This window comes from Mus caroli, chromosome 14, assembly GCF_900094665.2.
Source record: "Mus caroli chromosome 14, CAROLI_EIJ_v1.1, whole genome shotgun sequence".
Lineage (NCBI taxonomy): Eukaryota > Metazoa > Chordata > Mammalia > Rodentia > Muridae > Mus > Mus caroli.
In genome coordinates, this window is record NC_034583.1 from 27,779,293 (window position 1) to 27,803,429 (window position 24,137).

General features: G+C 39.7%; 1 protein-coding gene across 1 annotated transcript in view; it reads left to right on the top strand.

Annotated features, from left to right (window-relative positions):
* The window catches only part of Grid1 (glutamate ionotropic receptor delta type subunit 1), a 733,627-nt gene that overhangs the window by 677,942 nt on the left and 31,548 nt on the right, over positions 1–24,137 (top strand). Inside the window, exon 13 of the mRNA XM_021181815.2 lies at positions 4,592–4,787. Within this exon, the coding sequence (XP_021037474.1) occupies positions 4,592–4,787 (196 nt within the window). The remainder of the gene's footprint in view (positions 1–4,591; positions 4,788–24,137) is intronic.

Below are 24,137 nucleotides of genomic sequence, written 5' to 3' on the forward strand. Positions count from 1 at the left end.
CTTGTTAAGAATCTGACAGAAGGGCAGACGCTGAACATTGACTATGAGCTGGATGTGTGCCTGTGGTCATTAATATTCACCAACCCTGCGAAACACGGATGACTTATAAAGGCTAAGACCTCAGATATTAAATGTGTTGCCTTGGTCAGTGTTTCTAGAACCTAATTTATTAGAGTCACTTGGAAAGCTATGAAAGCACAGAAGCCTAGCACCAGCCCAAGAGTTTCTGAATTGTTAGAGCTGGGGTCAGGGTCAAGAATTTGTATCTCTCATCATGCCAAGGGAACTGCTGAGACTCCAGTTCTGAGGCGCACATGAAGGCTGAGGGAGTACCTCAGATGACTGGGATTTTCTGAGACAGTATCGCATCCACATCTGCCAGCTTTCCAAAGTTCAGGCAACCTGTAATGTGCAGCCCACATGACCTGTGTTTTCTCACCCATCAGGGCCTGGATAGATAACTTCTTCTCTTCCTAGAATATCCTATGTGTCAGTTCTTGCTTGGCTGCCTTCACCTGGGCTTCAAGATTCAGCCAAATGCTTCTTTAGGAAACCCTTTTGGCTCCCAATTTAGGGCTTCTCCCCTGGATGTTCAGGGGTCCCCCATGTGTAACTGTATTTTGCTCCCACACACATTATTTGCTCAGTGCTGGGTTTTGTTTTGTTTTGTTTTTTTGTTTGCTCATTTCTTTTTTGTTTTCTCTCCAGCCATACATTTATATCTTGTTGTAAACTTCCAATAGATTGTCACTATTCATCTCTTGCTTTAGGTGTCACAGCTCATGGCCTATGAGACATCTAGAAATGGTTTGGGATAATAGCTGGTTCAGTTATTTTATCAAGGTGCATGTCACACACTGGACTGACAGACGTCCAAGCCGAAATGAATGGGTTTGCCCTCTCTCTATCTTATAAAGTAAGTGCCTGGACGATTGTAGTCACTTCTTGCTGGAAAGAAAAGGTAAATTGTATGTACTGCAAGTGTAGTCCGCTCTTGATGAAACTCCTTTCCTCTTTTTGATGGGGTTCCTATCTACCTTCAGCATCTGTCTTTTGTTGATTGCCAAGGCTGGCTTGGCAGCCTCGTTGACTGGCTGTCCTTAGTCCCCATTATATTTCCCTGTGAGTTATTTCTAAAACTCTGTGTTCTGACAAAAGGGAAAATACCCATGGAGATGATGGTTTTTGAGGTGTCCTTAGGTAAGCCCACCTCTTCCAGTCCTTTTATAGGCTTAGATACTCAGAACCATGATCGTTGGACCTATTGTGTGACAGTCATGGAAATGACCCTGGAATTCTTTGCTGAGAAGGTATACATCTGTAATTAGAGAGATCTCTGTTTAGAAATCTATGGCTATAGGAGGTAGTAGACAGACCATGGTCAGATGATGAAGCTGCCCTGGGTGAAGGTGATGTTTGAGGAAGATGGGATAATAAGCTCTGCTGGGACAGACAGGGAGATAGAGCCATTAACATTCAGACTGCCTGCTTGTCATCCATGATGTTCCCTGAGCCTCTGGCCAGGAACACCATCATGAATAAATACTCAGGAGAGAGGAAATCTCCATTTCAAATGTGGGGATAAAACAGGAGATCAGAGCTCCCTGGAAGTTATGCATTCGTTCCATACTCATAGAAACTGCAGTAATTTAGAGTAGTTCAGTATTTAGACTCAACTGTGTAATTCATCCTGATGTTTCCCATTCATCAAAGCTTGTATTTGTTTGTATTACCATGAGAAGAATAAAAAAATATGTAGGAAAAAGAAGATTTCCCTTCCTTTCATTCCAGGCGATTTATAGCTGAGTTACAACCCTTGGGGCCCTTCAAGCAAAGGAACATCTTGCTTCAATTAGGTATAAATAATGAACAATAATTAGAAAGATTTCTTCATCAAATTTGTTATTTTATGTTTTCTTTCATCTGCAATGTGTGGAAATGAATCCTGGGCTCTATTACTTGGGCAAATAGCAAGGAACAAGGGAATGCTATTGAAAGCAACACCACAGCAGAAGAGAAAAACCATACACTTCCGGGCTTTGTGTGCTTGCTGTGTAGGCTGCTCCAGCTCTGGGCTCAGGGCCATGGAGTAGGGATGGAGCAGCTTCATCTCCAGGCCTCCAAATTCTTACATTTGGTGGGATCCCATGTGTATAATGTCAGCTCAGAATAGTGACCTCCAGCTCTTAGGTACTGACCCCATCAGGTAATGTTCTTTGGCCTGTACATCAATCCTAACTTAATCTTCAGTTGGAACACACTGCTACAGGCTCTGCTTCTAGCCTGCATCTTAAGATTTGGAAAGTGAGGTATAAGGACATTTGTGAACTTGTCCATTCTATTAGGGACAGTGAGGACTAAAAACAAGAGAGCAGCTGGACTCCAGAGCCACTACTTTTCTTTACTAAGGAATGCTGCTCTTTGAAATACCAGTGAGATGGTACAGCTATGATAGCCTTCAAGCTATGGGGAGATACCACAGGGAGACTTAGGCTGAGGATGGTTTTGCAGCTAGATTTGCAGAACATGCAGGTACATGAGTGAGATAAAAGGATTCCAGGCAAAGGGAGAAGCATAGCCTCATAGCTGAGATGAGAATGGGTGGTACTTTTTACTTTTAGGTTGGCAATGGTTAGAGAAAACCACTGGAGATGGAGAGAAGGAGAAGTTGTATAGATGAACCTGGCAAGATTGGTTGGTGTACTGGTTAGTTTTTTGTCAACATGACACAATTTAGGAAGATTTGGGAAGGCAGGCATTCAACTAAGAGAACACCCCCATCAGATTGTTTGAAGGTTGGACACTGGGAAATTTTCTTGATTAAAGATAGATGTGGAAGGGTTCAGTTCACTAGAGCTGGTTCCACTCAGGACAGGCAGTCTTGGGTTGTATAAAAATATACAATCCATGGGGAGCAAGCTAGTAAGCAGTATTCTCCCATGGTTTCTGGTTAGGTTTCTGCCTCCAGGTTCCTGTCCTGACTCTTCTTCATGTTAGACTTAAAGCTTTACTATGAAGTGAACTCATTCCTTTACAACTTCCCTTTCCTTTGTTTGTGTTGTTTATTACATCAATAGAAAAGCAAACCAAGATAGTTGGGTTGGTATTTCCTATGGAAGATGCATCAGGAGGTACTGATAATGGTGTGGCTTGATAGAGGAGATAGTGAGACTTTCAGAAGAGAAACAAAGAGCAATCTTGTCAGACCCTGGACAGAAAACCTAGGTTCCCATTAAGGATTTTTAATTTTGAAAATTGGCCTGGAATATGACAATATATGTCATATGTCATGATGGGCACTACTTTTCAAGTAACAAATAAGAGCACAGTACTAGTTCATCCTTCCTGTCCTCACTACAGAGGACTCCTGACTTCACTGTGTCTCAACTGAAGAGTCTTTGATAGTCTAATGGTGTGAAAAATAACAAGCACTAGAAACTGAATTTTGAATGTTGAGTTTGGATCTCTTCCTAGGCTTGTGATGTGTGGAAAAATTCTCTCTTGTGGGTCTGGGTGGCAGCAGTGACTGGATCGCCAAGTGGGCCATGTGATACTGGGGTAAAAAGTGACCCACTATAAAACAGGCATGGCATTCCATGCATGTTAACATGAGTGATATAGGCGTAGTACACTAAGGAAGGTGCAGAAAGGGTGTTTTCAACGTAGTGGCATTTTCAATTCAAGATGAACTCATACTGCCATGCAAAGCAGAAACTCAGGAAGTATACGCATCTCCCTTTCCAGAAAGAAGCCTTCTTCTTTAACCCCAGCTTAGGTAGCAACCGAGAGTTGGTTGCTGAGGGGTTTCCTGAGATACTCTGGCCTTCTAACATCTGTCTTGATGGAGCTACTTGCTTCTTTTCTTGGTAAAAATGAATCCAGACCATCACACGTATTGCTCCTTAATCATCAGTACTTCTAAATCCCTTTCTATGCAAAACAAACAAACAAACAAAACAAAAACAAAACAAAAAAACCCTAGGAGATCCATGTAAAAACACAGTTTTCATTACTTTTTCAAAAATTAACTTGGTTGGTAGATACTCTGCATCATTAATTGGCTGGAATTCCAGCACATGTACAAGTTTTAGAGGGGATGACTCTTAATTGACTCAGCATCATAGTGAATGTCTGTGCCACACTAACCACAAGTGTTGGGGCTAGTCATCATCTTCATCATCCATCTAGCCTGCTCAGCATTAGGATGCTCAGGGCAGAAGCTGTCAGTAACTGTTGTTTTGTGTTGCCCTGACTCTGTTATATTGCTATTTCCTGCCTTGATTCATATTTTTATAGGTGGATTCCAAGCTCACTAATGGCAGAAATCATTTCTTACTTATTGTTTTATACTTTGAGGTCAACACGGAACCTAGTTTTATATGTTTCATATTGAGGAAACCTATCTGTGACATATGGAGGTCTGGCTCCAGGCTGAGGGATTGATGCATTTGTACATTTACTGTGACAGATGTGGATAATGGGTTAGTACAGAGCCTGGAACTCAGAAGGAGGTTGCAGCCCATTTTATCCTTATAATGTGTACTATGCAGTAATTGCTAACATTTAATTTTACTGCCTTTCTGCCTTTCAGGACATTTCAGGACCTGTCCAAGCAACTGGAGATGTCTTATGGCACTGTCCGGGACTCTGCTGTCTATGAGTACTTCAGAGCCAAGGGGACCAATCCCCTGGAGCAGGATAGCACTTTTGCTGAGCTCTGGCGGACCATAAGCAAGAATGGAGGGGCTGACAACTGTGTGTCCAATCCTTCAGAAGGTATCAGGAAGGTAGGCAAGAATTGGAATCTGGGTACAGATGCTGGAATAGGGCCATGGGTTGGATCATCCTTTAGACTACAGCTAACTTTGCAGAAGCATGTGCCTGTAAGAAATCTACTCTCATACTTTGCAAGTTGATGCCCACTCTTATCTGTAGAAGCAGAGGGTCTTGGGGAAGTTGATCAGGGGAGATCAGACAGGTTAAAACAGGGTCTTGAGAATTTCTCCATATATGCTGTTAGTTTTGTGGTACAGTGGCCCTCCCCTTACAGGTGAGAGCACTTGGTGAAAACATAACACCATGGGAATAAGAAAAGTATCTTTGGGTCAGCTGTACTTATGGCGAGTTGATCAGGATACTAGCATAGGGAAGACTACATGTGAGCCAAAGATCATCTGAGACCACTTATGGGCTATGTTATGGAGTAGAGATCTGTTTTCCAGGTAGTGGGAAGAACAGTGGTTCTGGGGTGGAGCCTATACTGGAGAGGAAAGAAGCTAGAGCCAGTGGAAGGTCCAAGAAAACCCAGCACTTTCTTCTTGTATGCCTTTCTGTTGTGATAAACACCATGACTAAAAGCGACTTGGAAAGGAGTGGTTACTTTTCATATCAGAATTCCAGTTTATAGTCCAACTTTGAGGGAAGTTGGACAGAGATCAGTAGGCAGGAATTAAAGTGGAAAGCATGGAGAAATGCTGGTTGCTGTCTTAATGTTCATGGCTCATGCTCAGACAGCTTTTTAAATATAACTCAGGCCCACCTTCCCAGGAGTAGCACCATTCACAGTGGTCTGGAACCTTCTATTTAAAATACCAATCAAGGAAATTGTCCTCGCAGACACACCACAGGCCAATTGTTGGAGGCAATTTCTCAATTGAGATTCTTTCTTCTCAGGTGACACTAGAATGTGTCAAGACAACAGTAAAATCTAAACAGGGCAGTTACTGGCTTGAGTAGCTTGCCAAACATTGCTCCTCTATTTAGCCTGGTTTCCTACAATGATGTGCACTGAGCATTGCTAGATCATCAAACATATGAATTTCAGAGGCACGGAGTCTTGCTTATGACTCTGACCCTTTGTCACTAAGGGCTGGCACTCATTGCCGTGTGCTTGATCAGGAGAAAGGGAATGGGATAAAGGCAGGTGTCTTGTGCCTGCTACTATTGCTGCTGGCATCCTTCTGTCCAAATATCCTAGTGTATGGCACTATTTTACCTAAATTCACTTACAAGAGATGTATAAAAGCTGTGAGTGACCCCAGAGAAACATGGTAGAATCCCATCCCCACCAAACACTTATAGAAACATGAAACATACACTCTCCTAATCCTCTCCTTGGTCTTGCAATAACTGTCAGGCCTTTCTGCACAGTACCATAGATGTGAGCTTGACTTGGGGAAATTTCTGGGTTGCCAAGTAATACTGCCAGCTCTTCATTAGGAGAGCCCTCCCCAAACCTTCTTGCTCCATCCTAAGAGAAGCTCAAGACATCCAAGAGGAGAGGCCTCAGCTCTATGTAGGAAGCTTGGTGTGTCTTGGCAGAGCACAATCTTCATCCATGGCCTCAGTGTGTGGTGGATCATAATTGGGAATGCATTCTCACACAGCTATTGGCAAAGAAATGTTGACCATATTGGGTTTCCTTTGCCCACTAGCAAGGCTGAAAAGCAGAATCTGTCTGATACACGTGGGTATGAATCTCAGTTCGAAGACTCACCAATGATATGCATGAAGCATCTTTCATGCTTTCTTATTTTCCCTATCTGGAAGCTCTCAGTGTCCAGAGAAACCTGAGTAACTTCCTGTTTCTTTGGTAAATGTTTAAGTCTCTGTATTTAACCAGAATAATAAATTGTCACATAACTGTGTCATTCTCATGCTTACAACATTAGGGCTTCTTGAGTTTTTGTGTACTAAATTAGATGGTCCATCCTTAAGGTTCTGGCCTTTCTTACATCCCTGGCAGCCAGTCTTGCGGAAGCAGACACCTTCATTTGGAGATAATGAACAAAATGTTGACTAACTGTCTTTTTGTGAGTGTGAGATCTGGGTGAGGGCCTTGGTGTTCCTTTGTGTGCCCTTCTCTGTATCTCAGAGAGGGGAGACAGAGAGAGAGGGAAGGATGGGGGAAGGATGGAGGGAGGGAGAGAGAGAAGGAGAGAGAGAGAGAGAGAGAGAGAGAGAGAGAGAGAGAGAGAGAGAGAGAGAGAGAGAGAGAGTTAGTTTTTTCCATCCATGGAATATCTACAAAATCTCATTGAAATAGCACTACACACCGCACTTCTTAGTAAAAGATAGCTACCTACCAGGAAACACTTTAAGGAGGGAATGGATAAAACTCATGTAGTCATATATGATGAGCCCCAAGAATATATGATAGGCTTCTGCAAATCAAAAAGGAGAAAGCTCAATCAGCTGCGTGATAAATGGGCAAAAGTCTAGCACAGGCCTTTCACAGAGAGGCAACACATATGGCCAATGATCACAGGAAGAGATGCTTGAAGTCATTAGTGTTTTATGAAATGCAAATTGAAATCATAAAGATATATCATTTTATACCAATTAGCCTGGCACAAAATGAGAGGTGGAAGAGAGGATACACAGTAACAGGTGCTTAATTGCTGGTGGGATTGTACTCAATACAACCCCTTTGGAAAAGGGTTTGCCATTCTGTTAGAGAATGAGGTGCCATGTACTCTAGGGCTCAGCAATTCCTCTCTTGTGTACCCACCCAAAATAAATGTCTACGTGAATTTCTGGAGACAGGGAAGGCCATGGTAACATTGCATATAGAGCCCAACCCCTGGACACAAGCCAAGCAACCTCTAACATGGAGAAAAACATCTTCAATAAAATGGATGAGCTACAGCTGCTTTGGATGGTATAGATGGATCTTGGCAGAATAATATTGAACAAAAATGCATTATACATGATTTCATATGGGTCAGCTAATAGAAAATAACTTGTACCATCACCCCCTTTAAAAAATGTATAAAGCTCTCTCAGGTACACATCCAATGTAATGATAAAATACAAGAGTCACCATGGTAATTGTCACATGGGATGCATGAGCAGCAGGAAGGAGAGAAACTGTTACTTATTGATGGAGTAAGTCACTGTTAGCTTTGGATAAGCAGTGGTTTTATTGTTTTTATTTTCATATCACACAATAACAAGTAGTAAATGACTCAATCGCAAAAATTTCAACATGAACAGACATCCTAAATCAAGGAAGGTCTCTGACTGATATAATTCTCTGTACCCATTTATTTTGCAAATAAATGAATCTACAACAAATCAGGCAGAGTCTGACTCCAAATATATACCAGCCCTTCCCTGCCCTGCTTTGGTATAGCCAAAGACAACACAGGTTACTAAAAGCCTGTGGGAGATGACAAATATAGAGATGGGTCATTGGGGAGATGCCTCTGCCTGATCTAGCCTGTTGTGTGTTGTCTTGCAGATGAGCAAAGCAATGTAAAATAAAAGCCAACCACAAAGACTGAATATAAAGAATCCTTATCAGAGGCCATTGCTTCCTGATACAGAACCTCATCCTCTTGGATCTATATTACATTTATGACATCATGTTATAAACCCCAAGCTGACTTCAGGGTCACAACACCCACTCTTACATTTGAATCTCCAAGGGGGAAATTGTCTGCTAGAGCTACTCAGACATTCAGACTTTTATAACCAGAATCATAAAAGTGAGTTTATAGTAATGCTGGAAAATAAAGAATGCTGTTTTTTTCTTTTTTATTGGACAATGATATCAGATATTCTATGATATTCTTCCTCTTCATTTGTCCATATACAAGGTCTGAATGGAAAAGCTTTTTCTCTGCCCCTGTGAAGCTTTCTCTCCCTGCATGAAGATGACACATTTGGTAACCTTGTGGGTCACTAGACTACAGCAGAGTAGACTTTACCTGGTTGTGCCCTAATTGAAGACTGTGCCCTAAACCTAAACACTGTAAGGGAAAATTGACAAACTGGAAGATGTGGGTTACAGCCTAGCATCTGAATAGAAGCAGTTCTCCAAACACCACTCACAGCCTGCCTGCTACTGAGCCCTGCAGAGGCTAAGAGATGCCTACTAAGGGACTTGTTCTGGAGCCTCCTTTAGCCACAGAAGGGCAATCACATTTCTAATTTCCAGTTGCTCTTTGGTGATTCCAGCTTCATTTCCAGACAGTGTGCAATACTGGAGCAATGTCTAATTGACACTAAAGTCAAGGTGCTTAGTGTCTGGGCAATGGTGGAGAAGTGCTATTATTTTTTATTGGAAAGTACTGCAGCTTTTAATGACCTAAAACCAACTTAGATGGAATATTGCTTAGCAAGAAGCAATCCCTTTTTATAGTAGCAGAACTAAAAAATGTTATGTCATGATTACCCCAAAGCTGAGTCTATAGATTCATGCCAAGTACTACATAGGCAAATAAGAGCACAAACCTTCCTGGACCATACAGAAGACAACGGGAGCAATCTGGAAAGAGAAGAAATGTTTATTTATGAAGAGAGTACAATACATGTTTTTTAGAAATCTGCCAGGCATCTGGTATGTCTCAATAAATACTTCACTTATCCTGAATGAGTCACTGTTTGCTGTCTATAGGAGAAGAGACAGATGAATTAAGCCCACAGTTTCTGCTCTCTGTTAGCAGGTTACTAACCTAAGGTTGTTGGATGGAAAAGCAGGAAAACATGCCCAAGTTTAATTTTAGGCCTACATCTTGATAGCCTTCACTCAGGAGGGAATCCTTCTGGTCCTGAAGGATGTTTGGCAGGTTGAGGTAGGAGGGACTGCCTTCATTCTTCTCAACCCATAAACTTCTCAGACCAAAGGAAGACTAGGCAACATTGTCCACACATGTGGGGGGGATTTGTTAACATTCTCTTTTAAATTGTATTTTGAAATTAACTCACTAAAATAGTTGGTTTCCTTAAGGCTCTTTCATGAAGCCTTAGTTTTGGTAAATCCCTCTCTCATACCTTCTCACCTGTGCTATCCATGCTCAGCCCTGTGCTCATTGCTCTTCCCTCTTCTTCTCACATGTGGTCTACTATCCTTTGACTTAACTCCTCCTCCTCCTCCTTCTTCTTTATTTGGAATGCATGATAGCAGTCATGTCTATGGCTTCTTGAATATCCTTACTTTGAGTTATACCTGCCTTTCACTTCCTGATTTCCCCCATAGTTGCCCGCTCCTCCATGCATACAAGCCTTTCTGCATTTAGTATTCAACTGCACTCCATTCATTCATAAACCCATCACCAACACCAAGGTGAAGGGAAGAACGCAGAAGAAGTGGTGAGAAGGATGTGAGGACTGGAGGATAGGGGGATGTGGTGTGAAATGCTTCTTCTAGGCAAGAGGAGACTATTGCAATCATGATCTCTCAACAGATCTGCTCAAGATCTGGCAAGCTGGCAAAAATTCCCGTGTAGGTGGATTGATCATCTCCAGACGAAACCCTCACTGAGAAACTATTGGCAGTGGGTGGTTGCTAGGGGAAAGAGGATCGCCCTTTACTGAGGGTGTGGTCACTAGTAGGGTTTTCATACTCCAGTGAACGTCCCACCACTGTGCACTTACAGGCAGCTCTGATTGGACCCAGTGGATTGTTAAAAAAAAAAAAGGATATATGAAGTGGGAGGAAGCATATTATAAAGAAAAGGAAGGAGCTGAAATGTGGAAAAATAATAGATTATGATAATATTTAATTGTATACCTATAGGAAAATCTCAAAATTAAAGAAAAATTAACATAAAGACTTATCAAAGATTGGCAATTTTCTGCCATATGGTTATAACTCAAATATATTTTTGTAAACACAACTTACTAAACAATCATCCATTCATATACGTTTTCCTTCTATCTTTTTTTCTGATAATCCAGCAAAGTTGATAGAGGCTATATGGATCTTAAAGCCTAAAATGCGTGACAGTTGGCTTATAGCAGAGCTGTGGACCATCCGTCTGCTCACAGGCACTGCTAGTTATTCACCATCTAGATTTCCACATCATCTAGAAGTTCACAGGGACCTCTTAAGTGCTTCAATCTATCTACACAGCGTTTTATAGCTCATAACTTTCTCAAGTAGCTCATTAGCTAGTGTCCTACCACCTAGGAGCTCAGAGATACATTCAGTAATTCATTCTGTATTCATTACTCAGCAGCTCTTGTCTTAGGGTTTCTATTGCTGCAATGAAACATCATGACCAAAATTAACTTGGAGTGGAAAGGGTTTATTTGGCTTACATTTCCATGCTTCTGGAGGAAGCCAGGATAGAAACTCAAACAGGGAAGAAACCGGGAGGCAGGAGCTGATGCAGAAGCCATGTAGGGGCACTACATACCGGCTTGCTTCCCATGGCTTGTTCAACCTAATTTCTTATAGAACCCAGGACCACCAGTCCAGGAATGGCACCATACACAGTGGACTAGAGCCTCTCCCATCAATTGCTAATTAAGAACATACCCTATAGGCTTGGCTATAGCCCCATGTTATGGAGGCATGTTTTAAATGGAAGTTCCTTCCTCTTAGATAACTTTAGCTTATGTCAAATACACATAAAATGGTCCAGCATGTCTCTGCACCACCTAATAACTCATAGCCATTTGCATAGTACAGGATTTCACTCTACAACATTACAGCCACATCTATCTCTACAGCATCTGGGGTCTCTCGGGCACTTCTAGTAGCTCTTTGTCTGACTTTACCCCAACTAGTATCTGTGGTTTCTGTCTTTCTTGTTCTTTCCAGTCTATTGCAGGCCTAGGAACATTTCCATCACTGAACTAGAACCCAAATTTGTGCTTACCTGGATAGTCTAACCTTAAAATCCATTGCACACTATCTGAGGACTAGAGATGCCAAATGACTTCCATATACTTTTGTTACATTCTAAATAGATTGTCTCCTAAGAAATGGTGACTGCCTAGTGTTACACAGACAATAGTGAAACAGTCAGCAAGCCAGTGTTGTCAGTTCCTACAGGCTGGCCCTACCATTTCAATCCCCCAATGTGTTTGTCCTTTACATATGCACATGATTTTCTTTCCTTCCTAATTCCATACTAACATAGCGAGCTATATGCCCAGCTTCCATTTTTAAATTTTATCAATCCTTTCCACAGCAAAGATTATTTAGATGTGTTATTTTATTTTTAACTCCAAACTATTAAAATTATCAATTGGAAAATTCTGAGATAATAGAATTGAGCTTGCAAGGGGTTCAAATTTATGTGATAAGAATATGTCACATGAAGTCAGACTCTAGTGTGGCTGGTGGAAATATTTTTCTTGAGTTCAATCAACTCCACCAAGTAACATTCAACATAGCCCAATGTCTGTACAGGGCCATGCTCTTCTGGACTGCCAAATGATTAAGGCTTTCCATAAGTCAGACCTAATATTTAATAACATTGTCAAACAGAATATAGTGTTAATAGCTTAAATGTCAATCTTTACAGCTCATTGAGCCCTTTGGATAAATAGATGAGAAGCTTGTCTCAAACCTTGTGGCTAGAGACAGTAATTTTTTTCAGAGAGGTAGCTTTGGAGGCTACTGTCTTCAAATAAAATTTTTGTCCCTTTTTGTGTGTATCACCGAGGTCACAAACTAAAAAATACTAATGCAAGGAGAACATAACTCATGCATCTTATTAACTTTTGCACCTACCTAATGCTTGTCTGGGTACCACCTATCAACAACTGCCCTCTTCTTTTTTGCTCTATGGCAAGGGCTGTTCTCACTGTGTGTCAAGCATCAATTCTATGGGGGATAGAAGAGGTAATCCCTGGAAGGACTGCAGTCTTCCACTGAATAATTAGAAGCTATAGAAGTCCAGAGCACCGGCATTTGGCAGGAGCTAGGTGATGGAGGTGGTCATGTATGTGGCAGCATCTTGGTTCTGTGGCATAATGGGAGTTCCTACTGAGAAGAGAGAAAAGTTGCCACAAGAGGTTCCTTCCTTGTGTGCTGGGGATATTTGATTCAAAGACCAGGATAGTTGGCATAGATAATAAGAAAGGTACTTTGACCCCCTCCACCCCCCCCCCCAACATCCATCCATCCAACCATCCATCCACCCACCCCCCCCTCCCCCCCCCCCCCCAAATGGATGGCAAGATTCAGGCAGCTCTCTGCACTGGAAAGCAGTAACACAGCAGCTGCATGGTTTAGGACCTAAATTATGTCTTTTATTTGTGTCCAAGTTAGTATGGAGTGGGAGTCTCTGAACGCCTCCTTCCTAAGCCACTCACAATGGATGATCAGTTTTTCATTTCTATATCTTTTGTATTGGCTTTAAAGCACTTTCTCCATTTTGCAGGTTGAATAGTATCTTCTCTTTACTCATTCATTTATTCATTTATTCCCTTATTCATTCATTAAAGAAGTGCGGTTTGAATTGATTTTGCCTAGGAGTTCTACATGTGAGTATAAATTGCCTGTAATTTAATCTGTGGCTTTGAGCAATCAAATTCACCTTGGTGAATCATTGGTGAGACTTTAGGAATGTCTGCCCAGCTGGAAATTATGCTTAAAATGGAATACTTTGCAAAAAGTTAAAAACTAAAAGAAGTAAAGATGCAGTACTGATAGCCACAGTGTCACGGGTCAGTCTTATAGAACCTTTGTTGGGTAATATTAGGTAAACATGCCTATTTATATTCTGAATCCATTTATATGAACCGCAAGAAAGGTAAATGTTATCCTGCTATGTATTCTGTGTGTAAAGCATGACCAGAGAACATTGGAAGGTGATGGAAATGTGTATTTTGCAATTTACCAATATGTAAAATTGAAAGAAACCCTGAGGATTGTAGCTCAAGGTATTCAGTAGATGTCAGCGCCTTGTCTTAGCATCTGCCAGATGCTAGGAAGAGAATGATACAGACAAACACCCCCCAGACCTTCATACAAAACAACTGGTATACATAGAATAAAATGCACACTACTTGTTCATCTCATGAACGTGGGCAAAAATATCCATTTCATTACCTTCAAACATTCTCTAGCCATATTTAACACTCAGAATACACAGACGGATTACATTCTCCTTTCTTGTGGTTCACATGTATATTAATTGGAAATATAAATATATCCATGTTCACCCTGTATCGCTCAACAAAGTTTCTCTAAGACTGACCTGTGACATTGTGGCTCTCTGTATTAAACTTTCTTCCTTCATTTTTTTTTTTTTGCTATTATACTTTAAAAATAATTCTCAGCTTGTTTATGTACTCTGACTAGATCTAGCACATTGCTGTCATTAACAATTTAGGGCTACTATGGATAGGACAATATGAATATTTACTCAAATCTTATGTAGAGTTGGGTTTTCCTCTTTCTTGATTAGATACAAAGTGTAGACCTGCAGGGCCCTGAAATAGGTATGCATCTACTGTCATACAGAAGGGCCTGTCTGGTCTTGTGCTGTTCCACACACCTGCCAGCACCACAAAACTTGCTTAAGTTCAGGTTCCTAGACATCCCAACCAACATTAGCATTGCCAGCTTTGAAATTATAGCCAATTTTAACTCTTTCACAAATAGTCAATTCACTGCATGTAAAGAACTGCCTCATTAATTGTTTTAAGTTGACAAGTGCTGATGTTAAGTCGTTTTTCATGTGCTCATTGGCTAGTCATACATCCTCTTCAGAAGGGGGAGATCAAATCTTTTGTTAAATTTTATTGGGCTTTCCATCTTTTCATTGCTGATTTATATGAGTTTTGAATGTATTCTGTATATATGTCCTCAATTAACAGTAAGTGCTACAAATATAATTCACAGAGGGGGACTGGCCCATTTGTTTTTTTAATGGTGTCTTTTGAGAAGAGGAAATTTTAAATTTTGATAAAACACTATATATCTTTTTGTTTTCTTTCCTATGGTTAATACTTTTATCTTGAATAAAAACTATTGACTAATCTAACATTCAGAATTTCTCTTAGAAGCTGTAATACCTAGTATTATGTTTCATCTAAGTATATGTTTTTATTTGAAATGAGGTAATTATCCACATTTACTTATTGTCTATAATATGGTCGCTTAAATGGGCATCATTTGCTAAAATTATATTGCTCACCCAATACATAAATGAGAGACTTGATTGTTAATCAGAGGCAATACACACATTGGTCTGTTTCTTGATTCTCTATGTCCCTTTGTTGATCAGTTTGTTCTAACACCAGTACAAAAATGAACACTACACTTTACAGGAATTCTATGAGTTAGGATCACGAGATCCTCATTTTTTTTCAATCTTTCAATTTCTCATATAAAAATGTTTGTGGGGCTCTTAAGTCTTCATTTTCATTTAGATGTTAGAATTGTCTTGTCAAGTTCATCAAGAAATTTGCTGAGGTTTTGATGGCACATAGAGAACAAGTGGGTAAAGACTATCCTCTTATGATACTGAGACTTGAGTATGGTCTGCTCCAAAAAAACAAAATCGACCAAATTTTACTTCATTATTTTTCTCTGTTGTTTCTATTTTGATTTCATCTTTTCTGAAAATCTTTTCTTTTATTTACTTTGGTTATGATTTCCATTATAGATCATTGATTTTATACTTGCTTTCTTTCTCAATATAAGCATTAAATCTGCTCATTTCCCTCAGAGCACCATTTTAACTACATCTTTAAAAATTTTATATACTGCTTTTTAATTCTCTTTGAGTTCAAAATAGGAAGTATCAGTAGGTAACAATACTGTACTGAGCGTTTAAAAAGAGCTGGAAGAAAGGATCTAGAAAATTTTGTCATGAATATTTGAGGTAATACACATATTCAACTTGATTTAAATATTACATAGTATATGCCGGCATGATATGCCATTTCATGTGCATGCTGTTTTTATGTATCAGTTTAAAGTTTAAAAATGATAATAAAACATTAATCATTTTTTTTCAAAAGAAAATGTGATCTCACACAACATTTTATGTCCAAGTGTCCCTATTGAATTCTGGTAGACAGAAATCATTGGTTGTAGTTTAGTTTTGAAAAGGCCTTGGGGCACCGAGTATGGATTTTGTTGCTTACCGAGTGGGGTTGGAGAATTCTTATGATAGTTCTCTCTCTCTCTCTCTCTCTCTCTCTCTCTCTCTCTCTCTCTCTCTCTCTCTCACACACACACACACACACACACATTTTACAGTTCACATGGCTCTGTGCTTTCCTGTTTTGTAGAGAAAAGTATGAGAGTGCTCGAGAAGACTGTCAAGCAGGAAATTAAACATACGGAAAGATAATGGGACTCAGAGAGGCAGAAAAGGAAGCTGAACTTGGTGTGAACAATGCCCATTTGTATTCCTGCTTAGTGTACAGTTTCCTTGTAGGAGAATGGAGATGATGGCATTTTCTCTGTCGTTGTCTAAATCTCTCTTTATGATCTCGGGCTTCACCCTGCTGAGTTCTAGAGGCCTTGGCAACTAAAGGTTCTTGGCCTTCTTTTCTCACCTTAGACCTTGGAGGTGGTACACCTCACCCACATGCACAGAGCCATCCCCCGTCTGTGGCACTGGTAAAACAAGTGGTTTTGATAAGCAAAGTATACAGCCTGTATGCTTATATTGCACATGTAATATTTAACAATTAAGAGGATGCTAGGGCCAGGGAGATGACTCAGAAGATACAAATCATGTGATGTGCAAGCCTCATGAGCCAAGGTAGATCTTTGCAGACTGGGAGAAGGAGAGACACCTTCTGAAAGTTGTCTTCTGCACATCTACCTGATACATGTGTGCCCATCCACACACATATAACACACTCAAATAATAAAATTCGTTTTTGAAAAGTTAACTTAAGCCAGAAAATAAAGTAAGCAGAATAAGCCTAACTAACTCCCCCCTTTTTAACAGTAATCTAAATATGAATTTAGGAATTATTTTATTTATGTTTAATCTTTTGTAAATTTGTACCAAATATTTATATATTTATTATATTCTAAAATGTGTATTATCTTTACTGTTGCAAAGTTCAGTCATTTAGTGCCTAGCTAACAATTTGGTAATGAGATATAAGACAATTTACCTAAACCTACCCTTGGTTCTCATTTGGATAAATTCTACTTTTTATACATGTAAATGTTATTATAATGGACATTTTCATGCCTAATCTTTTTTCCAGTTACTACATTTTTTTCTGTAGGTTGAATTTCCAAAGGTAAAATCCTAGATAGAAAAGAGTATAAATGTTTAAAAACTCTTAACAAAATAATGCTGAGTGTTACTAAAAGCAGAGGTTGAGCAAATCGGATACAATCTTATTTAAGGGGAGTTTTAAAAATTCAAAACTGGGTAAGGCCTCTCACATTTGTCATGTCAGTACTCTGAAGGTTGAAGCAACAAAATTTGTTAGTCCCAGGCCAGTCTGGGCTGTATACGGAGACCCTGGCTAAACAAACAAACAAACAAACAAACAAACAAACAAACAGATCTCTCTCTCTCTCTGTCTCTCTGTCTCTGTCTCTGTCTCTGTCTCTGTCTCTGTTTCTGTCTCTCTCTCTCTCTCTCTCTCTCTCTCTCTCTCTCTCTCTCTCTCTCTCTCTGTGTGTGTGTACATGCCACAGAGCTCATGTAAAGGTCAGAGGACAATTTGCAGGAGTCTATGGTATCCTTCAACCATGTTTTCCTAAGGACTGAAACTCAGACCATCAGCTGTGACAGCAAGTCCTTTTATCCCCTGAGTCATCTCACTGGCTGAGTCATTTTAAGAAACTGGAATTTTTGTCTGTGTGTATATTCATATGTATGCACGCATTCCTGTGATTTTCCTTATTTTGTTCATTATTCTTGAAAGTACATTGTTTCTACTACATTTTTCTTTTACATACTTTTATCTCCTAGGACTAAGTTAGGCACTGCCATCATAAACTGTGATGTATAAATTGGGGAGAGTAGAAGTAATGTAGTGGGATCGTGGTTAGAGGTCTACAATTGCACAATAATGAGAAGTGATACATGATGTACACATACAGGCCTGTCTTAGGCCTTCTATTACTGTGACAAAACATCATAACCAAAAGCAACTTGGGGACAAAAGGCTTTCTTTCATCTTACTCCTCCAAGGTAGTGGTCCATCACTGAGGGAATCAGAGCAGGAGCTCTAGCAGAGCAGGAACTTGGAGGCAGGAACTGGTGCAGAGGCCAAGGAAGAGAGCTGCTTACTGGCTTTCTCATGGCTTTCTCAGCCTCTTTTCTCATGGCACTGCCTACAACGCACTGGGCCCTCCCACCCAATCCTCCATCACAAAAATGCTCTCCAGCTTTGCCTACAAGACACATTTTTTTTTTAATTAAAAGATTAAGATGCCTACTTCCCAGATCACTCTTAGTTTCAAATTAAACATCAATGACTAGCTAGCACAAAGCCCCTTTTCCCAGATACACATTACTGTAGCTCTGTTTGAAGGATTTGGTATTTCGTTCATATATTCCCTAGTTAATTCATTTACTAGTGTTGGGATTAATTAATATGTAAAAGTGGACATGGTATGTTCAGTCTAACACTGAGAATCAATGTAAGGTCAAAGAGAAGGTGCAGGTTTGATTTGGGACTGTGTATTACTGTTTCCTTCCTATTTAGCCAGAGGCTTAGTCCTTTCATGTTTGGACTTATACTCTGACTATGAAAATGTAGAGACCACAGAAGTGGTATGAATATCATGGGATTTCCCGACCAACTGAGGCAGTGACCCACCAGGGTGTAAACTTGGCTCATCTTCTAGACCCAAATCCTCATCCTGAGACTCTTCACAAAGGGAGATGACACTGTAGTCAGAACAATGCCTTGGCTTTTGCCTGCCATTCATGTGAATTCTTGTTACAAGAGTCCAGATCAAATCATAATCTTGATAATCTTGTATGCTATGGTACACAGTTGTTTTGTTTTGTTTTTTGGTTTTTGCTTTGGGGGTATTTTTTTTTCTGTCTGTCAGGCTGTCTTCTGGCTGTCTCTCAAATATTAGTGGCAGCCTCCTTCTCCTCTACTCTCCTGCCCCTCCCACTCACAGCACTGTGCACTGCAGAGCATAGCCTCACAGAATATTATCCATTGGTCAGTGCCCTGTCTGGCCTATTCCTCCAGACTTAGCTTCTCTACAGTGAGGCTCCTTTTTATATTGTCTGTCCCCAGGAATGACCTAAGGACATAGCAGAGGAACTTTGGAGATTACTTATGCCTTTATAAAGCAAACAGAATAAATGTTCAGTGACTAAGAAGTGGAAATGCATAGGCACAGTGATGAACATTTATGTCTTAAGCATGAATGAGCAGGATGGCTGACAGTTCATATATAAGCATAGCATGGAAGTCTGAGATGGTCAAGAACAGCCAGAGTCCTCTGCCCTGGACCTATTGGAGCATGCTCTGCCTCTCTGGGATGCTTTAACACACAACTGGCTCATTTGGCCCCTGTATGACCCCTTACTGCTTAATTCTGTTTGATGATGATTGGTTTGGGATAATACAGTCCAAAGATCAAGGAGAACCCCCCTCTGAGCCTCCCTTATTAAATTACTTTGCTTTGGGTTTTGAGCATTGCCAAGTAAATCTCGTTATGAATTCTTCAATTACTTTCTTTTGCAATTTTTATAATTTGGTAGGGTAAGCTCAAACCAATATCCATGCCATCATGCTAACTTTGATTATTTTCAAACTCCTCATTAGAGAAAGTAGGAGGATGCTCACTCCCCTTAAATCTGATTTTATTTTACAGATTTCCTCTGCCCTGTAATTTGCTTTGTACCCAAGCCTGATATGCTTCACCTTAATGCTGGCTGTAAATGTGGGCAGAGTCTGTTCTATTTGTTCCACTGAATATTATTGCTTTGGGTTTTATGACTTAAGTTTTTTTTTTTTTTTTTTTGCATTTTGAAGGGAATCGTTTTGTTATTTGATTACATAAAAATCAAGAAGCAGTTGCTGATGAAAACAATTTTGATTTATTACATCAGCTAGCTTGTCGGCCATTTTTGATAAGCTTACTTTTATTTCCATTTTCTTGCCTTAATGTTGTTTGTCCAGGAGCACAAAGAGAGAAAAGGGAGGATAATAATACTTCCAAAGAAATGGGTGTGAGTGGTGCTGGGCTGATATGCCTCATCTTCACAGAGGGATGGGGGTGCATTTGCTATGGTCACATATTGTAAATATAAATTGCCAACCTCAGTAGAATTTCATTGATCAATAGAATTATCAAACTCCTTCTGTCATTCTATATTTTATTAATATCACCATCAACACTAATATGTCTCAGTAGAAACAGTGATTCTACCTACAAAAATGGATAGATTTTATAGAGTTGATGATTCTTTACTCTTAAGCATCATAGCGGTATTACGATTTGCTGTGGGATCTATATTTCAAAATTGTAATGTGTGTGTGTGTGTGAGAGAGGGGGGAGAGGGAGAAAGAGAGAAAGAGAGTAGACCAATACAAAGGGTAATGAGATGGTGAGTACCTCAAATACTCAAATAGGTAGGAGCAATGGGAGCAGTAGGAGTTCTGAGAAACTTCCCTGTTGAATGTCAGAGAAAGAAGCAGAGATGGATGGTTATCTGTTTAAGAGAAACCTTTACCAGTGTAAATGGGTACCTCTCACAACTGAAGATTCCTCACAAGGCAAAGAACTTTGCCTTACTAAATGATGCCTATGTGACAGACCTCAGTCACATAGGAAAGTAATAAAAAGAACACTCTAAACAGTGTACAGATACTATATCCCCAGGCTGTATGCAGAGCCTCTATCAGGATTGGTTCAGGGTTTACACATACCCCTTAGCCAGATAGTCATCTATGTGGTAAACTTCAGCATTCCCCCTCCTTGGCAAAGCTCTGACCCTTCCAGGTAGAGCCTGGACCTTGTTCATCTGTTCAGAATGAGAGTCTGTTTGGATCATTTTTAGTTAGGTTTGACCTACTTTGCAGCTCCTTAGTGTGTTTAAAGGGTATAGTGCAAGCTATGTCAATCAAGGCTGACATTTTAGCAAAGGCCATAAAGAAATTCTTAGCTGCAAGTGGGCTGGAGGATAAGGCTCTTGAATGTAAACTCTAGGCATGGTCACCCTGTCCATTAAGGACACTTTGTAGAATCAATTGCAAGCACATGGGGTTTTATTGCCTCTCTCTCCTTACAGCATCGTCAGAGTCCACAGTTTCTGGAGAAACAGTAAGGGGAGGTTTCTTCTGATGGCCAAACTACTCTGGCCTCAGGGTTTAGTTCTCAGATCTCATCAGAAATAGACCTCAATGAAGTCAAATGTCCAGTTACAGTAACAGGATACAATGGAGAAAAAGTGATAATTGAATCAATAACAACTAGATTTGGTATTCGCATCTATCTTTTGCCAGTTATAAAATCTTGGAGAGGTAATGAACTCTTGAACAACATAACGAATAACTTGTCTTCCTAGAATGATTGTGGAGATTATAGGTAGTGTAGAGGGCATGTGGAAACTTGTTGAAAATGTCAGTTCTTGGGCTCTGATTCAGGTCTGATGCATCAGAGATTGGGAGGAGATAGGGTGGAGGGCAATCTGTGTTTTTCCATACTTTCCAGGTAGGTCTCATGTCCTCGTGGATTTGAGTATATCTCTTTGCAATGGTAATATGTTATGATTGCTGCACTAGTACTTGATTTATAAGTCTTGAGACTGATTCTTAGAAGTTCAGCATGTCCATTGATGCTGTCTATGTAGGTTGAATGCTGGAATGCTGGGAAAGTTTTAAGCCTAGAGCAGAGTAAAGGATACTTCTAGAGGAGATATGGGATATGGCCAGCCCACTCTATCAAGATCCAAAGCTTCTCAAGTTTATCTGACACCAACTGTATGATAGACACTATGCTACTCAAATGGAAATGATGATATACATGATAAATTTATTCACATTTTCCCTGTGTCTGGTTCTTTCTGTATGTGTGTGTTATATATCATGCATGAAGTATATTCATAGTTCTATCACAATATACTATAACACATTTGCTTGTGGGTGTACCATCTATGTTTTCTGTGCTTATGTATTCTTAAGAGTGCTTCAGTTCTGCAGAATACTACTGTTTATTTTGCATTCCTTTTTATTCTCAGAAAATTATGTACATGAATACAATTCATTTTTAAAATTGTTTCTTTTACTTTTGAGAATATAATGTAATTATATCCCCTTTCTCTCCTTTTCCTCACTCCAAGCTGCCTCATAGACCCCTCCTTGCTCTCTTTCAAATTCATGGCCTTGTTTTTCATTGTTATTACATTCATATTTTATATGCGTATAATCCTAAAAAATAACCTGTTCCATTTGTATGTTACTCCTATGTTTGTTTTCACATCTCAGCATTGGTATTGGATAACCAGTAGCTATGCCCTTCCTTCCCTGGGGAAGCCCGTTTCAGTCCCTTTGAATTTGTAAAGATTTGCTTTCTGTCGCAGTATGTGGTCCATTCTAGAAAAGACCCCATTTGCTCTTGAGTAGAGTATATATTCTTTGATGTGTGGGTGAAAACTGTTTATAGCTATCTGTTAGGTCTATTTGATATGTAATGTCAATTAATTTTCTCTTATTTTTGGCCTGATGGACTTGTCAGAGAGAGTAGGAGACTGAAATCACCTACTACTAAGGGGCTGATGGCAATTTATGCTTTAAATGCTGTATTAGTTTTTTTGGTTTGGGTTTTGGTTTTTTATTTTATTTTTTATGAAATTGGGGACACTAGAGTTTGACCCATGTATGTTCAGGATAGATAGTAAGTGTTGTGTTTTATAAAAATAAAGGGCTGAGGGAAGAAGGAATATGTGTGGTAGATGTGTAGTCAAGTGTCGGGGAAGGGAGTGCCTCTGTGGGCCCATGCTGAGGCAATCCTTCCCCTAGAGGGACCAGCCATAAGAAGGTATAGTATAAAATAGACTTTTTTCAGGGTGTGGGGAAGAGAGTTAAAGGAGTAGAGACAGAGAAATGCAGAAAGAGAGTTCAAATAGAGGAGTAGAAGCCAGCCATGAGCAAATAGAGAAAGAAAAGGAAGGGGAATGGAGAAAGGGGGGAGCAGGAACAAGAGCAAGAAAGCAAGAGAGAGGAGGGGGCAAGCAGTCCCTTTTAGAGTGAGTCAGGCACTCCTAGTTGTTGCCAGGTAACTGTGGGGCGGAGCCTAGGAAAAGTGCCAACAGTAAGGTCTTCTTGGTTAACTGTTCCCTTTTTTAGAATGAAATCTCTCTATCTCATTTGATTATTTTTAGTTTGAAGCCTACTTTTTATCTGGGGGATAAAATATTTTTATCAGATAGTAGCACAGTGGCACCTGTTTGCTTCCTGGTCCCAATTGGTTGTGATATTTAGTTGTTAAACCTCTCATTCATGTCTATGCTTTCCCTCTAAGGCAGTGCCTGAAGTGTGTTTCTTGTAGACAACAACTAGGTGGATGCTGTTTCTTGGTCCATTCAGTCAGACCACTTGTGCATTTTGATTGGAGAATTGAGGGAATTGACATTTACAGTTAATATTAAAATGTGTATATTAATTGTATCATTGTGTTATTGATTTTTGGTACTGTTGTGTTCTCAGTGGTACTTTGTGTTTTAATGCTTCTGACTTCATATTTCTTTCTGTAGTCTCTCAGCTTTGTTTCTTCAGAAGAAATATTGTTCTCTATATTTTCTTTAGGTTTGGTTTGTTGGATATAAATGTGTTTTTAGGCTTTTTATATTGTTAAAATTTTTTTCTTCCTCAGTTATACTTTTTCTGGTATAAGAGTCCAGGCTAAATAGTATGGTCTTTTAGGGCTTGCAGTGCATAGCTCCAGGCTTATGGCTTTCAATTTTCTGTTGAGAAATCAGCTGTTATTCTGATGGGTTTCCTTCAAATGTGATGTGTTTTATTTTCCTGTGGATTTCAATACAATTTCTTTGTTCTGTATACTTAATACTTATACTATAATAAGTCATGAACATTATCTTCTTGTGTCTATATGGGTGTGTTTTTCCTTAGTTTGGTGAAGTTTTCTTCTGTGATCTTGTTAAAGATCTAATCTATGCCAATGGCTTGTGATTCTTCTTCCTTAACTGTGCCTATAATTCAAAGGGTTTTTTTTCCCACGGCGTCCCACATTGCTTATATATTCCTTTCCTGGGTTTTAATTTTTTATTTTCCTTGGTTATTTTTGTCTGTATCATCCATCCACTTTATCATTGAGTCTTGATATTCTGTCTTCTGCTTGATTAATTCTAGCTATAAGCCTCTCTTTCGAGTTTTCTATTTGGACTAGTGTTTTTTTGTTTTGTTTTTGTTTTTGTTTTTGTTTTTGTTTTTGTTTTGTTTTTGTTTTGTTCCATCTTCACTTAAGCTTGAGTCTT